Source organism: Ptychodera flava, chromosome 15 (assembly GCF_041260155.1).
Source record: "Ptychodera flava strain L36383 chromosome 15, AS_Pfla_20210202, whole genome shotgun sequence".
Classification (NCBI taxonomy): domain Eukaryota; kingdom Metazoa; phylum Hemichordata; class Enteropneusta; family Ptychoderidae; genus Ptychodera; species Ptychodera flava.
This window is the reverse complement of record NC_091942.1, coordinates 14636975-14653040: the sequence shown is the minus strand read 5'-3', so window position 1 is coordinate 14653040 and position 16066 is coordinate 14636975. Positions and strand designations below refer to the sequence as shown.

Here is a 16066-nt window from a genome sequence, read left to right as displayed (position 1 = left end):
ATGGAACCACAGTCCCTCCACACCGAGACAGAACCATTTGGACCACTCCTTTGACCATGGTTTCTATCGGAAAACAGAGTTTGGCTTAGGAAGTTCCCTTGGTATATTGCAATATACCTAGCTAAATTGGTAGGTAATTACCAACTTGCCCCACCCATGGGGGTAGACTACCTCCATGCCCCACCGAAGAATGATGGCCTCAACTGTAAAGTGATTTTTCCAGGTATGATGGGGCCTAAAGGAACTCGTGCCTTGCATGTGCATATGGTTAGTCCTATCGGGCTTACATGTAAAACCTAGACTAACCTACAGTTGATCATAGGCAGTGGAGCTCTACTGTTCTTGAGCTGACATGCTTTGTAGTGTGAACACAAAACACAATAATCTGCCTTTGTGAAAACAAGATGTAAAACTAAAAGGGTTATACAATTCGTTTGAAATCATTTCACAATCAGGTGTTCCTCTGTTGAACTAGTTATTAAAACAACATTGCAAAATGAATACAGGGGGGGGGGAAGTTTTTAACAGAGTTGAGGTGTATAGCGATAGGCGTGACCGACAAGTGACCCAGAGGTGGAAAATGATATTCCGATCCATTCACATAACATCAAAAGACCTTCACTACTTCCGAATTACAGAAACTTCAACAGCTTGCATCAGAGCATACCTTTGATATGGATAGTGGGTACACTGGAAACAAACAGTAGACCAACAGCTAGAAAACGACATTTGCAGTGACATGACAAAGCACTTTCGTTTCTCGCTCGGCTGCAGGGCAGCGCCAGCGTGCAAAGCAAAGGTGTCGCGCTCAACGGTTCAAACTATCGTCGCTTTTGTTCGGTTTATGTCGTCGATCATTTATTACTTTACTTCATAGATATATTCAACACAAGAGCCTTTACCGCAATTGAATCTTAATTAATAGGATCGCTTATCCGTTTGGCGACACATTGGAGGTAAATACCAGCACGCTAGTTCTGGGAATCCAATGGAGCTATCCCACGACACAATGTATTTTGCGTTGTTCACAGAAAGTGCTTCATTTTGCCATCGCTTCAAATTTTGTGTATTAAAGCGTTGTACATGTGCCATTGTCACATAACCGTTTATTATAAAAACAATACTCACCCAAAAGGGCCCATCACAGAAGCCAGCGAGAGGCATAGTCAGCGTGAAGTGTGAATTGCCGGTGCAATTATCGAGATTCACAAGTCATCCATCCAAATGTTTGTGTTGACTCGACCCAGACAAATGCGCATGTCGCTTGTCAGGTCGCTGGGTCGGGGCGAGGGCTTACCTAAAACGTCACGTGACACATATTACGTATGCATGAAAGAGGCTGAGGCCAAGGATGTTTTGTACACCCATGCCGGAGCAGGGTCGCTCCAGCCGGTTGAAAAAAGGTGAAACGAACAAAATGAAATTCGAAGTCACACGAAAATGTAGATATAAAAGCTCACGCAATATCCAGTATCCAACAATATAGGTATCATCCTCCAGACATGTCTCGCAGCATACCTCTCACTAGGGGTCACTCGTACTAGAGCACGGCTCTCGTCCGGAAACGGTTTCAGAAAACGATAATAATTACATGTAAATATCGTATAATGAGTAAGTCAAACAAGGAAAGGTCCCAGCAAACGATAATAGGAAAGTTTTATAATTAGCAGCTGGCATCGGAGAACAGTTTCAAAACACGATAGTTTAAGCACTGTCCCTCGTGGGCTATTCAGCTCTGGGACTATTCGCCCCGTAGACGAGTGTACATAAGCGAGAAACAACCCTCGCTTATGTACACTCGTCTATGGGGCGAATAGTCCCAGAGCTGAATAGCCCACGAGGGACTGTGGTTTAAGGTAGTATTGCGCCTCGAAAGTGAAAGACTTTGAGGGACGTCAGAAGGAAATTTGGATGGCCGCAAAGTACCAAATCCGTGACATTATTCGGCCAACCATTTTTTCACCCTGAAATCAGAGAATGAAAATCGTAATGTGGGCAAATTTCATGATTTCATCGGTTCACTTGAGCATTTAGGGACTGGTCAGTGTCTTCGCCGGGGGGGGCGTAGGATTATTTTTTGCCGACGTCAAAAAGTGGCTGACCCCCCCTATTCCAACTTTCAAAAACAGGCTGACCCCCCTATTCCAGCTTTCGAAAAACAGGGTGACCCCCCCCCCCGCGCGCGACAAAGGTAAAAGAAAAGGTGGATAATTCAGTGTGTGTGTATTATATATATATATATATATATATATATATATATATATATATATATATAATATATATATATATATATATATATATATATATATATATATATATATATGTATGTATGTATGTATGTATATGTATATATATAATTTAAACATTCAGTCATTCTGTGTTTAATGAAATTGTTGTCATGTCAGTTGTACGATAGGAACTTGGTACCGTTCAGTTTTACGGCCGGGGGGCCGGCAAAATCCAGGGGGGGGGGGGTCATCGTAATTTTGGAATCCGCAAAGGGGGGGTCATTGCTTTTTCACTGGTAGGAAAGGGGGGGTCACCACATTTTCAAAAACATAATACCAACAATAAAGTTCACTTTATGCCATGGCCATAATCAACCCTCTTTACGGCGGGCCGCCTTCGGCGGCCCACTACAATAAATATACATTATGTATTACCCATGACCCTCTTAACGGGCAGACGCCTTTGGCGGCCCACTCCAATTAGGTTTACTTCATGCATTGGCCATGATCGACCCTCTTTACCGGCGGGCCGCCTGCGGCGGCCCACTACAATAAATTGACTTTATGTAATACCCCACGGCAATCTTACCGTAAAATTCCCAATTGAAGCCGCGGCTTGTATTAGAAACATTTTTGAGGGACCCCTGGGATCACGCACTGAATAATGGTAATGGCCACGTGCCTTCAGCGGCCCTGTTCAGTAAAGTCTACTTTATGAAATAGCCATGATCGACCCTCTTTACCGGTGTGCCTCTTTGTGGCCCACTAGAATAAAGTTGACTTTACGTAATGGTCCATGACCATCTTAACCGCAGGGCTGCCTTTGGCGAACCACTCCAATAAAGTTTACTTTATACAATGTCCATGGACATGAGTTGTCTATGGAAATGAAGTTAAAAATTGCCTTACAGTCGTCCTAATTAACAGACGTTTCAATGGATGTGGCTGAGAAGTTTGTGCACTGGCATCTCTGCTACACGAATAAAGTGCGCTGCGTACCGGAGTTCAAATCCAAACCATGCGGGTAAATTTGACATATGGTTTTGGTTATTTTTCGGGGGGGGGGTCATCAATTTTTTTTCGTCTGACAAAGGGGGGGGTCATCATTTTTTCACAAAAAATGTAGGGGGGGTCTATATTTTTTGAACACCGGCGACAAGATTTTGCGCCCCCCCCAGGCCGTAAAAAACTGAACGCTCCCTTAAAGTGTCAATTCTAAAGTTTGAATACAGTATTTGAATGAGCTGTGAATGTACTCCACTCTTTTTATGCTTAAAGCAGATGTCCAGAACTGTTGTAAGAAAAATGTGATTGTGAAACATTAGTGCATGTTGCTTTCTAATACTAGATTCTCATAGAGGAAACAGAAAAGTATCAGGAACTTGTCATGCTTTTCATATGAACTGCAGATTTCATAATGATCAGTACACTTTGCAAAACAGACTTTCAATTTACAGACATCAAGATATATCTGACATAATATCTCTGATATATTAATTTACTACACCCGACGGGCGCGCCGAAAAATATTAAACATCCAGATATCTCTGATATATATACATATCTGATATATGAAAGTCATGCAGCTGAAGGGCATGCTGAAAAATATTGTTTGATATTTTAAAGAAATGCGCCCTAAGGGCGCGCCGAAAAATTTTAAACATACAAGTATGTCAGATATATATAGGCCTATATATCTGATATATTAAAGTTTTGCACTAGGGTGGGGCTCTGAAAAATGTCTTATTATTATTAAAGTTATGTCCGAAGGGCGCGCCGAAAAATGCAACTGAATGTTGAAATTTGTGGCTGGCACAATGCATTTTTCGCAAGTATGAGCAATGTCGAAATTAAAAACACACTGACCCCCCCTGTTGGGCATTTCAAAAACATGGTGGCCCCCCTACCACCAAAGTCAAAAAAAGGGTGACCCCCATGAATCCATCGGGGCCCCCAGGCCGAAGAAACTGACCAGTCCCTTACATTAAAATTGGACCAAATTTCCATCTTGAATTTGCTCTGTTAGCATTCTATTTCTGAATAAAGAATGACACGTTCAGCGCCAGCGCGGTATCTTTTGCGGCCAACCTTATTTGTAATCAATAATACAAATTGGAATTACGAATTGGGTGAAATACTAAATTGTAGTTGGTTTTCCCGAATAGGAATAGCGACGTGAACCGCTAGTTGTGCGATGTTAACTGCAAATCGAAATTAGAAATTAGAAATTGGCACCACGTGACCAACTTAGGGAGCTTCCATATTTTACAGAGGTGTCGGCGGAAATCAGGGGGTTTAGTTTTACGACACGGCTGGAGCCAGACATTACAAAACACTGTTGGGGGGTTATTCTACATAAGCTTTTTGTGGAACTATGGCAATAACAATAAAATTGAAAGAAATGTAAAACCAACCATGTAGTTTAAAAACTTAAGATAGGAAATGGGTACATGGATGTAACTGCAGTAGTTGTCTGTAAAACTGTGGCAGTTTACGAATTTTATAACAAGAATGTGAAAATTTAAAAAATCAAGCATGGTGACCCCATCTTTTTTCTTTAATATTTGATTTCTCTTATGCCAGAATTCAAAAATTTCTATGTGTTCTTTCATGTGTTGCTCTCTGGCCTGATCTTGTGTACAGTGTTTCACTGTCACGAGCTTCATTTGACCCAAACTCTTCTTCAACTACCATGTACATCAGAGTCAGAGCTATCTCTGTCACTGTTCAGGTATGCAGTGACAGTGACACTGCAGTAGCAGAGCATTAATGATAGTGACACTACCCATAGGCAGTAGCCGTATTAACTTTGATAATTTTGGCAATATTTTTTGTTCAGTTTTACAACTGCGTTCTTGTTCTACTCCCTACAGCATGTTGAACTCTCCAGTATTCAGCTTGCTATCACAGCCTATGTATGTGTACCATGCATTTGTATCACTAACAACTGACTGTCAGTCTGGACTCCACTTAAATTATCACCAAATACATATTTATATAAACATATACTAGGCTTTGTCGACAAACTAAATATTGTGTGTTTGAGCATGCTGTAGGGAGATAGCTAGAAACTGTAGTAATTGTTATATTGCATAGAAATATTGCAGAAATCATTAACAGTTGCAGCTTCTGCCCTGTTACTAGGCTCAAGTTTGTTTTTTAACGACAAATCACACGTTTAGATTTTTTCGAGATAAAAGTCATGAAATGTAACAAAATGGTTCTAGATTTTGTTAAATTATTACTAACATTACAACATTTGGATGACATAAAAATGGTATTCATTTTTCATTAAATTACCTACAAAAACTTGGAATTGTAAAATGTAAAACACAAAAGGGAACCAAAAATTTTCAAGTCCCCCCTACAGGTAGAGCAAAATTTTCAAGTCCCCCCTCTACTACCCCCAAAATTTTCGAATCCCCCCTGAATTCCTCCAGCCCCCCTAACCGTTTTTTGTGAACGCAGCCTAACATCCAAAGCATACGAATCGTCGGTGTTGAATTATCTACAAAGCCCGGAAATTGCTTGTTTCTCTGTGTTTACCTGTCAACCGTTTGCAATGAAAATTTTGACGAATTTACTCATTATCTTGGGAAAGTTCACTGTATTATACAAGATTCAACCTGTAAGTACAACTTTGTGATAGAAGATGTGAACGCTGATCAAAGGAAACTTTTGGCGGTGAAGTAATTTTTTTTAATCAACATGATTATTTTCCAGCTGACGTCTCCTGTTTAGATAATAGTTCAAATATAAATATCGTTACATAGAAAAAATGATTCACATGGGTCAATCTCCTGGCTTTGACAACTGTCTGTGTACAAAAGCTGCGTTCAATTTGATTTCTGGTATGCATGTGATTAATGATTTTTCTCATCCGACCATCTGCCATTCTTGTTTCACATTTCTCGGAGTATGCACCCTCCAGATGTTCTGAATTTCGATGATACGCAGTCCAAGCCTGTTTGTGCTGGTTTTGATTGGTCAAATGCCGACACCGAGGCGATCAAGGATTACACAACAAAACGTATCATTGTTTGGCATCAATAGTTCCACCTGTACAGACTATCAGATGTAAAAATTGTAACTGCAATGATAACAGTCATGCAACACAGATTTCTGTATATTACAATTCTATATGTAAAGCTCTCACAAGGGCAAGTAAAGACATGTTTCAAGACAGAAAAACAAAACAGTATAACCTAATTCCAGGTTGGAATGTTGTGAAGGAGGCACCACAATGGCTCAACTAGCTTATAAAGCCTGGAACTGCTGGAAGTCTGCCTCTATGCCTCGTGCTGGTCCAATTGCGGAGTACATGCGTCGAACCAAAGCAAATGTTTAACTACTTTTAAATAAGGAAAAAATGAACAAAGCTTGGAATATTAAAATTAAGCTTACACCATAACTAAATACCGTAGACATGTTTTGCCAACTCTGATCAAGTAAATTCCAGTATATATCCCTAATTAGAAAAGTTCATTAAATATGCAAATTAGTATTGACTGAAACGTTCTCATTAAATATGCAAATTAGGAATTGGCTGAAATAAAAATGTTAAATGACTTTCAATAATGTTGTATCATAGTATCTCTAATATACATAGCAAGTTTCATCAACTTTGGTCATGTCAATTCAGATATATATAACTAAATAGGAAAGTTCATTAAATATGCAAATAAGTAATTGGCTGCAGTAAAATGCTCAATGAATTTCAATAATATTATATCATAGTATCTTTAATGTGCATAGCAAGTTTCATTTATTTTGGTCAAGTCAATTCACATAAATCCCTAATTTCAAAAGTTTATTTAATATGCAAATTGGAATTGGATGAAATAAAAATGCTTAATGCCTTTTAAAGGTATACAGTCACCTGTAATCTCAATATGCCCATATATGGTCAAAGGGGCGTTCTTTGGTATTCAAAATGCCCATGTGAGGGCGCTGTTTTTAAAAAGCGGCCACCTGCTTAAAATCTATGATTGGTTAGATTTTCCTTTCCATGGTAATTGTGGCAAAATTGGAACAGGTGACAGTATACCTTTAAGAATATTGTGTCATAGTATCTTCAATATATGTAGCAAGTTTCATCAACTTTGGTCAAGTCAATTCAGATATATATCCCTATTAAGGAAAGTTCATTAAATATGCATATTAGGAATTGGCTGAAGTAAAAATAATCGCAATCATACCAATCCATAATCCAATAACACTAGGTCAGAATTTGTAAGACAATAGTTGTGAACATAGACACAAAGCAACACAGAACAGACAGTAAATAGACGGTACACAAACAAAGTCAAATTCATGAAAGAAAGATATATGGACCTCTGGCCAAAAGACCAAGAAGTGATGTCAGGTGTTTCGAAAATAGTAAGCGCATCCTGCCCCACATGTGGCACCCGCCATATATCAATCTGTAAGTCAGATAGGTAGTGGTCACTAACTAAGGCCCCATGTCACCGATGCCATCAGTGATCATTTGTCGAAGAGAGATATTGTATTTATCTACCAGCTTGCGATACCTGCCAAAAAAGCGTTTGAATGTAGAGACAAGTCTTGCTCTGGTGTAACCTTGATTTAACAGTTTGTAAGAGAGATGGCCATGTCTCTCTACAAAATCACCATATGAAGTGCATGCTCTTGCATATCGAATAAGCTGGGAAATGTATACCCCATAAGCAGGTAAGAGTGGAATATTACTGATGAGGTGTGGAAAATTGATGATACTGAAGTTGAAATCATCTCTCTTGTCATAGTAGAAAGGTGACCATTAGAGTCAAATTCAAGTAAAATGTCCAGATATGAAGCAGAAAAGGCCGTTTCTGTAGTTTCTTTAATCTCCAATTCTGGAGGATAAATCATAGCGAGATATTTACTGAATTCAGAGTTATTCATAGAAATAACATCGTCTATGTATCTAAATGTAAGGTTGAAAGTTCGAGCTACAGAGACCTTTTTCTGCTTGATAAGGTTCTGGATAAATTCTGCCTCGTATGAGAACAGAAATAAGTCGGCAAGTAAGGGAGCACAGTTAGAACCCATAGGAATTCCTATACACTGTTGGAAAATGTGTCCTCCAAATTCAACAAATATGTTGTCAATGAGGAAATCAAGCATACTGATAATGTCTTTCTCCGTATAAAACACCTTAGCGTCAGTAATATTTTTAACAAAATATGTAGAATTATACCCTAATACCACATATTTGTAACGGCGTGAACCGTTTTTGTAGAAAAAAGCTTGGTTGATGATGTTTTTCAAGCGTTCTTTCAATTTATCATGTGGTATTGTGGTATACAATGTGGAAAAATCGAAAGTTTTAATAGATGTTATTTTTGAAATAGATTGTGATTTCAAATTTTCCAAGAGTTCCTTCGAATTTTTTAATATCCACATTTGATTTATACCACTCCGAGAAAAGACAACATCACAGTATGCTTGAAGTCCCCTTTTAACAGTACAAAGAACAGAAGTCAGTATCTTCGATAACTCTGTTGTTGAACATTTTGAAGATCCTGCGATAAACCTAGCTTTGTAAGGTGTTTTGTGGAGCTTTGGTATCCAGTATAAGCTAGGCAACTTATTATGGTCATCCTTTGTTGTAATATTAAAATTATCCATGAATGACTTATGATTTGCCAAAATTTCAGAATTGTTGAACATTGATTGTCTGTAAGTGGAGTTGGTGGAGGTCTTAGTTACACCAAGTTCGTTTTTAAGACATTCAAAATAATACTTCTTACAGACAAATACAATGTTATTGTCAGCTTTATCAGCAGGGACGACAACATATTTGTCATGGATATCATTTAAACACTTAACAGCATCAGGATCTTTAAATACAGAATAGGGTCTTCTGCAAACATGTGATCTTAGTCGACCAATACGGCCACGAACTATTTTCCTCACAGATTTGACCCATTCTGACAGTGTGTCTAGCTCTACATCCTCCCTTTTAGCCCATTTTCTGGCATATTCTTCAACAGAGTCCATAATGATCTTAAAATTATGGTTCCAGTTGATCCTACGAGGTTCTCTGAACTTGGGTCCACAAGATAATATCTTACGAAGGTGGTGATGTTCAACCAAGTTCAGATCACCAGTGATGACATGGCCAACTGGAGTATATTTGAAGGGAGATGTAGAGCAGTCACAGGATGCTGGTGTTTGAAGGAATTCATCAATTTTTAAGTGCCGCAATGCCTTATTGTAATTGAATATTTTATTGGAGATTGTCTTGGTGTACCGATATGACAGAATAGGTACAGACTGGTTCTTAAAGTATACAGGTATAGTTGATGTAACCTTTTTGTTGTGAAGTATATTGCTGATATTAATGGCATCAATCCCTTTGTTAGTAAATGGAAGATGTATGAAATGACGATGATCATCAGTCATAGGTTCAGCACGAACAGGCTTGTATAGTCTGTATAGTGCAATATCAGCAATAATACTGACCAGTCTGTACGGTTGTTTGTTCGGATCTGTCAAAGACAATCCCAATGCATAGGCATGCAACCTTCTCAAGTCCTTGATGGAAAGAGCAAATAATGAAGTACGAATGTGATGGAGCAGGTGCAGCCAAGGAGCTATTCATCGAAAAAGCTATTCCAGGAGCAATTTTGAGGGCAGGGGAAATTTATAATTTTGCTTGGGGAGGGGGACATATTTTTAGGTAGCAGGGGAGCAAATTTTAGGTTTTTGTCGGGGAGGGCAGATATCAGTTGATGGTCCAGGGGACAGGGCTTTGCGAAAAAACGAGGAGAGGGGAAGCCACTTTTGAAACGGGGACAGGGGAAGTTGGGCCATGGTGTTTCCAGGGTTGGGGACACAGGGCAAGTACAGGAGCCAGTCAACCTTATCATTCGGGATGGAAACCAAGTAGAAGGCCATTGCAGTACTGTATGATGTCTTCAGGGGAATGTTAGTTTTAAGGGGAAATTTTTTCACAGGGCAGGGGAAAATCGACAATATTTTTTTATCTCAGGATAAGGTAGCTTCATGTCTGCTGAGGAAATGGAATGACAAAATTTTGAGGGAATTTTTTTGCAGGGCAGGGGAAAATTGGCAATATTTGCCTCTGGGCAGGGGAGCTTCAAAAATGGACAGTGGGGAGGGGGAAACAGGCAAAAAATAAGTGGGACGTGGGTAAAAATGAAGTTTGAGTGGGGAGGGAAGTCAAAAAAAATTTTCAGTGGGAGGGCAAATTATGAACAGCTAATCAATTACCCTAATGAACTTAAAATAAGTCAGTTCGCATTACTTGTCATGTACAATATATAATATCATAGTAAAGACCCCTTTAAAAGTGCATTGTTCGTTGGCTGCACCTTATGGAGACCTAAAGGCTTCTGTAATAAAAGAAGCATTTCATGAAATTTGTCATGGCAGTTGGAGGTAGATGTATTCAATTTAGGCCGATGGTAACGCCTATGACCATAACTACGTCTTCTACGGACAGAAAACTGAAAGAGCCCCATCACATTCACTTCTGAACAGCCAGAACTTGAGAGATTGCCTATATCTTTGATGTTGTCATTACATCTGTTGCGCTCGTAGTTAGGGGAATTTACGAGTTGAGGTACCAGTCTGGATCGTAATGCTTTCAGTAACTGAAGCTGACACACCAAGATGTAGATTTAACACAACCTTTTACTTTATTACAAGATGGCGACCGTAACGTTACCGTCCAAGGTCTGATCTCAAGTCTCTAGTCTAAGCTCTCTACAAAGTTAAATACATATTCAAACTTACATAATTACAAAAGTTATCACGTGGTAATTTTCCCGCCAGTCTTTGATTGTTTCTTAAGATTAAATAAGATCACACCATGGAATATCCCATTCTCGATTGTTCTCATTGAAATCTTAACCAATAATTAATTAAACTATCACACATCTCTTATCTGCTTCTCGTACGATCTGAGTCAATGACCTTCACACGCCTTGGCCACGTGAGGGACGCTTCGAGATAAATCTAAGCCCACACAAAGAACACTCAATTCCATAGATTACGTTTTTGGTAGTGCAATTCAGAGGTTCCAGACATTTGGTAGAATAGGTCTTACCTGTCAAACTACTACTGAACTGTTCTTTAGTGATGAGCATACTGCAAGTTTTGCAGTTTTTAATACCACACTTTGTAATGGAACCTGTATAATCACAAGCTCGAGATGACTTTAAACAGTTAGTCAGTAGCAATTTGCATGGTTTAATTGTCTGGTAGCTTTCTCCATTTCTGTGATAAAAATTGCCCTCTGATTGCACGTATGAGGTCTTGGTAACACCCCGAAGGATAATCCGAGGGACACACGGTTTTTGAGCTACTGTGTCCCGTGTAGCTGGTCGGAACCTTGTTAACCCGGGCGACGTCCCAGCCGGTATGAATATATCTCTTATACCCATGAGGTCTTGGTAACATCCCTTACCGCTTAATGACTTTCAATAATGTTAATATCATATCTTTAATATACATACAAAGTTTCGTCAATTTTAATTAGCCAATTCAGATATATCCCTAATTAATTAGGAAAGTTCGTTAAATATGCAAATTAGCAATTATCTTTCATGTCAACAATACTATATTTCACAACTGATACATTTTGGTATAATCAATATTTGTAGCAAATCTCATCACATTGTGTTCAGTCATTCTCAATGTACATCCGTTTTTTTTCTAAAATCATTAATTATGCAAATAAGCAAAAAGTAAGCAAGCCACACCCGCCAAAAACTAATCAGTTCTTGCCATTTGCAAACTGAATCTGTATATCAGATTGATTCTGATCTGATGAGCCATTTTTGAGATATCAAGCACACAGACAGACAGACAGATAGACAGACTGACAGACAGACAGACAGACAGACATCGCTGCGACATATGCTCACGTGTGTGAACACGTGAGCAAAAATCGGCTCGACTTTACAAGATTGTGATTGAATGAATTTGTATTTCAAAATTTGCTGCCAGGGTGGGTAAAACAAACAATTTGTCGCCACACCCACTTCCTCCAGCCCCCCTCGAAATCAAATGGGCCACCCCTAAGATAGTGGACAGGGCAGAAACTTGAAAGTGCAGGGGGAGAACGTGCGGGATCGAGGCTGATGGGCTGATGGGGAAAGTGTCAGCGGGAAATGTCCCTTCTCTTGCGCGGAAAATTTTTAGAAATTGATGTGTGCAATGGTGCAATCTGGTGCAATATGAGAGGTGTTTTCAATTTATTGTTTTTTTCTGAGTAAAACTGTTAGAACATCCAAAGAGGGGAGAGCGCGGGAGGTGTCCCCCTCTCACATCGAAAATTTTGAGAAATCGATGTATGAAATGGTGCAATAGACCCTTTTCATAAGTCTAGCGCCCTCCTGGGAAAACCCTGGGCAGGGGCTGGAGGCCACTGGGCAGGGGCTGGAGGGTTTTCCCCAGTGGCCTCGCTTTGACTTAAAATTCACAGTGGCCACAGGAGGGCGCTATACTTATGAAAAGGGTCTATCTGAAAGGTGTTTCAGTTTATTTCGCACCAAAAATTGAGTAACCCCCTTCTTTCTCTCCACACTTGAGTAACCCCCTTGTAGCTGTCAATTGTTTTACACTGACAAGGAGTAGTATCCATGAAACATGTACACATAACAGTATCAATGTTTACCTTTAGTGATGAATGACTCGGCAAAACTTTAAAAAACTTTAATCAAACTCAAACCGGATGGCAAAGTGCAGATGTCTTTTCATTGCAAAGGTCAAACAAAAGTCCAAAACAATTTCTTCTGCGGATAAACCATAAAAACTAAAGCGTCCAAAGATGTACAAGACAGTACGAACTGCAAATACACTATCGGTATTCACCGATAATATGTGCAGCATTGAATAAGCTGTTTCTCTGATTTGTCCATTGTCACTATTCACAGCGACTTAGGGAGTCTATTTGTATTGTCAATTATAATATAAGATTCAGCTACCCAATTGGATAACAGCTTAGGGACGGACCATTAGATCTTGGGAGGGGGGTGGTCAAAAACAGAAGAAAAAAAATTTTCAGAGCAGAAAGTTAGGAAAACAAAATCTTCAAACTAGTTTGCAAAATAAAAAATAAATAAATAAGAAGACAAAGGCGTAAAAAAAAAATCTGCAAAAGTCTTTAAAATTTTGAATTTTTTTTAGATTTTACCGACAGAAAGCAACTTTCTGTATTTTTTAGTACATCCTCCCGGCACATTTTAAATTTTAATTTATACATTAAGAGTGACTGTATCCCTTATACTGGAAGTTGTGATTATCTTATCTTTTCAGGACTTTTGTATTCTGATCACTTGAAAATTATAAAATTATAGAACCTGTTTTCTACTTGTTTCCTGCGTACAAACCAAGCAGGTACACTAGGTAAAACATTGAAACTATTGTATGGTTGTCAAGACAGAAAGTTGTATTTGCCTTTTAAGATCAAGGTAAACAGATGCAGGCCACATCAGTTTCATTTTTTCACAGCATTTTATTGCAATGATGAATGCAAGAATGGGTGAACAAGTAGAAACACGTCAATAATGATAAAACAACATATCAAGTCATTATGTATTATTTTGCTTTTAAAAAGGCATTTTCAATTCTTTTTTCTCAAAAAACAGCCTCAAAAAACAACAGCAACACATGTTTTAACATTCAACAATACACTACGTAGAATGCCACCTATCCAACAAATCCCAACACAAAAACACACAAAAGGGGTTGAACTTTTAAAGTTTCTCGATAGCAAATACTGAATAAATCTGCATGAATAATCGTTTTTGTGTAGCAAATTTCAAAGAAATTGGACAAGCCCTTTCAGAGAATACAGATTTTTTGACCATGAATGGCATAAATTGCCCTAAAAAGACAAATATTGAAATTTCAACACATCTAAACAATACACATCCAATCAATTTGGACATGCTGCTACAGAGAAATAGATGTTTTGATCAAAAGAGGGCAACAATTGCTCTAAAAACACAAATATGCAAATTTAACTATATTATTTAGCTTATTTTAGCTTCTCAGCTTGTCAAAATCAATTGTAAATCATGAGATATGCATGATGTTCGGTGGGGTGAATGTAGCCATTTCACCACGAAGTAGAAGTAGAAAGGGAAGCCGGGAAACCAAAATAGTCAATTTTCAAAACTATAGGAAGCTACTGAGGAGCAAGAAGACCATGTTTCAGAGGAAGATGTGTAATCCGAAAAATATACTCCCAAAGTGCCACCAAATAACACCATTTTTATCTCTATTTTCAAAAGCTCCAACAGCAGGAGGGGGACAACCCTCCTCCTCCCCCCCCGCAAAACTACTCCCCAAGTGCCACCAAATAACGACCATTTTAATCTCTATTTTTCAAAAGCTCAAACGGCAGGAGGGGGACAACCCCTCCTGACCACCCCCGCAAAAATACTCCCCAAGTGCCACCAAATAACACCATTTTAATCTCTATTTTTCTAAAGCTCCAACAGCAGGAGGGGGGACACCCCCTCCTGACCACCCCCGCAAAAATACTCCCCAAGTGCCACCAAATAACACCATTTTAATCTCTATTTTTCTAAAGCTCAAACGGCAGGAGGGGGACACCCCCTCCTGACCACCCCTGGCAAAAATACTCCCCAACTGCCACCAAATAACACCATTTTTAGTCCCCGCGGACGAAGTCCGGCGGGGACTTATAGATTGGGTCCAGTCCATGCGTCCGTCCGTCCGTCCGTCCGTCCGTCCGTCATCAACAGTTTCTCAGACACTGCTGAACCAATTTCGTTCAAACTTGGCACAAAGGCATAGCACTATGACCTACAGATGCACGTCGATTTATTTTGTGATACGATCGAATTTGGCCGCGAGGCGGCCATTATGTTGCGATTTTTCATGTCTTTTGACCATAACTCAGACATCCTTGAGCAGATTCTGTTCAAACTTGGCACAAAGGCATAACACTACGGCTTTCATATCCATGTCAAATAATTTTGCGATATGATTCAATATGGGCGCGAGGCGGCCATTTTGTTGCGATTTTTCATGTCTTTGGACCATAACTCAGACATCCTTGAACAGATTCTGTTCAAACTTCGCACAAAGGCATAACACTATTGCCTACATGTGCATGTCAAATAAGTTCACGATACGATCCAATATGGCCGCGAGGCGGTCATTTTGTTTGCGATTTTTCGTGTCTTTGAACCATAACTCAAACATCCTCGAACCGATTCTGTTCAAACTAGGCACAAAGGCAAAACACTATGGCCTACATATGCATGTCAAATTATATTGCGATATGATCCGATATGGGCGTGAGGCGGCCATTTTGTTGCGATTTTTCATGTCTTTGGACCATAACTCAGACATCCTTGAACCGATTCTGTTCAAATTTGGCACAAAGCAAAACAGTATGCCCTTCATATGAACACCGATTTATTTTGTGAAATGATCCAATATGGCTGACAGGCGGCCATTTTTTTGCGATTATTTCATGTCTTTGAACCGTAACTCAAACATCCTTGAACCGATTTTGTTCAACTTGGCACAAATTCAAAGCACGTACTATGGCATGCATATGCATGTATCAATTAACCTTGTGATAGGATCCAATATGGCTGCAGAACTGCCATTTTGTTGGAATTTTGCATGTCTTTGAAGCATAATTCAAAGGTCATTACACCCATTTTGTCCAAACTTGGCACAAAGATCAAGCACTATGGCATACAATATGTCAATTTACTTCGTGACATGTTCCAATATGGCTGCCAGATTGTCATTTTTTTCGAATATCGCTGCCCGATGGTCATTTTTGGATTTTTTCATGTCTTTGAGGCTTAATCATATGC

The 16066-nt window shown here is 39.2% G+C and overlaps 1 protein-coding gene across 3 annotated transcripts in view; it reads right to left on the bottom strand.

The window, feature by feature from the left end:
• Window positions 1-1297, bottom strand: part of LOC139151269 (multidrug resistance-associated protein 1-like) — a 59416-nt gene extending 58119 nt beyond the window's left edge. For all 3 annotated transcript variants that reach the window (XM_070723937.1, XM_070723940.1, XM_070723938.1), the window contains exon 1: window positions 1129-1297. In XM_070723937.1, the coding sequence (XP_070580038.1) occupies window positions 1129-1164 (36 nt within the window). In that variant the 5' untranslated portion in view covers window positions 1165-1297. The remainder of the gene's footprint in view (window positions 1-1128) is intronic.
• Window positions 1298-16066: the final 14769 nt, after the last annotated feature.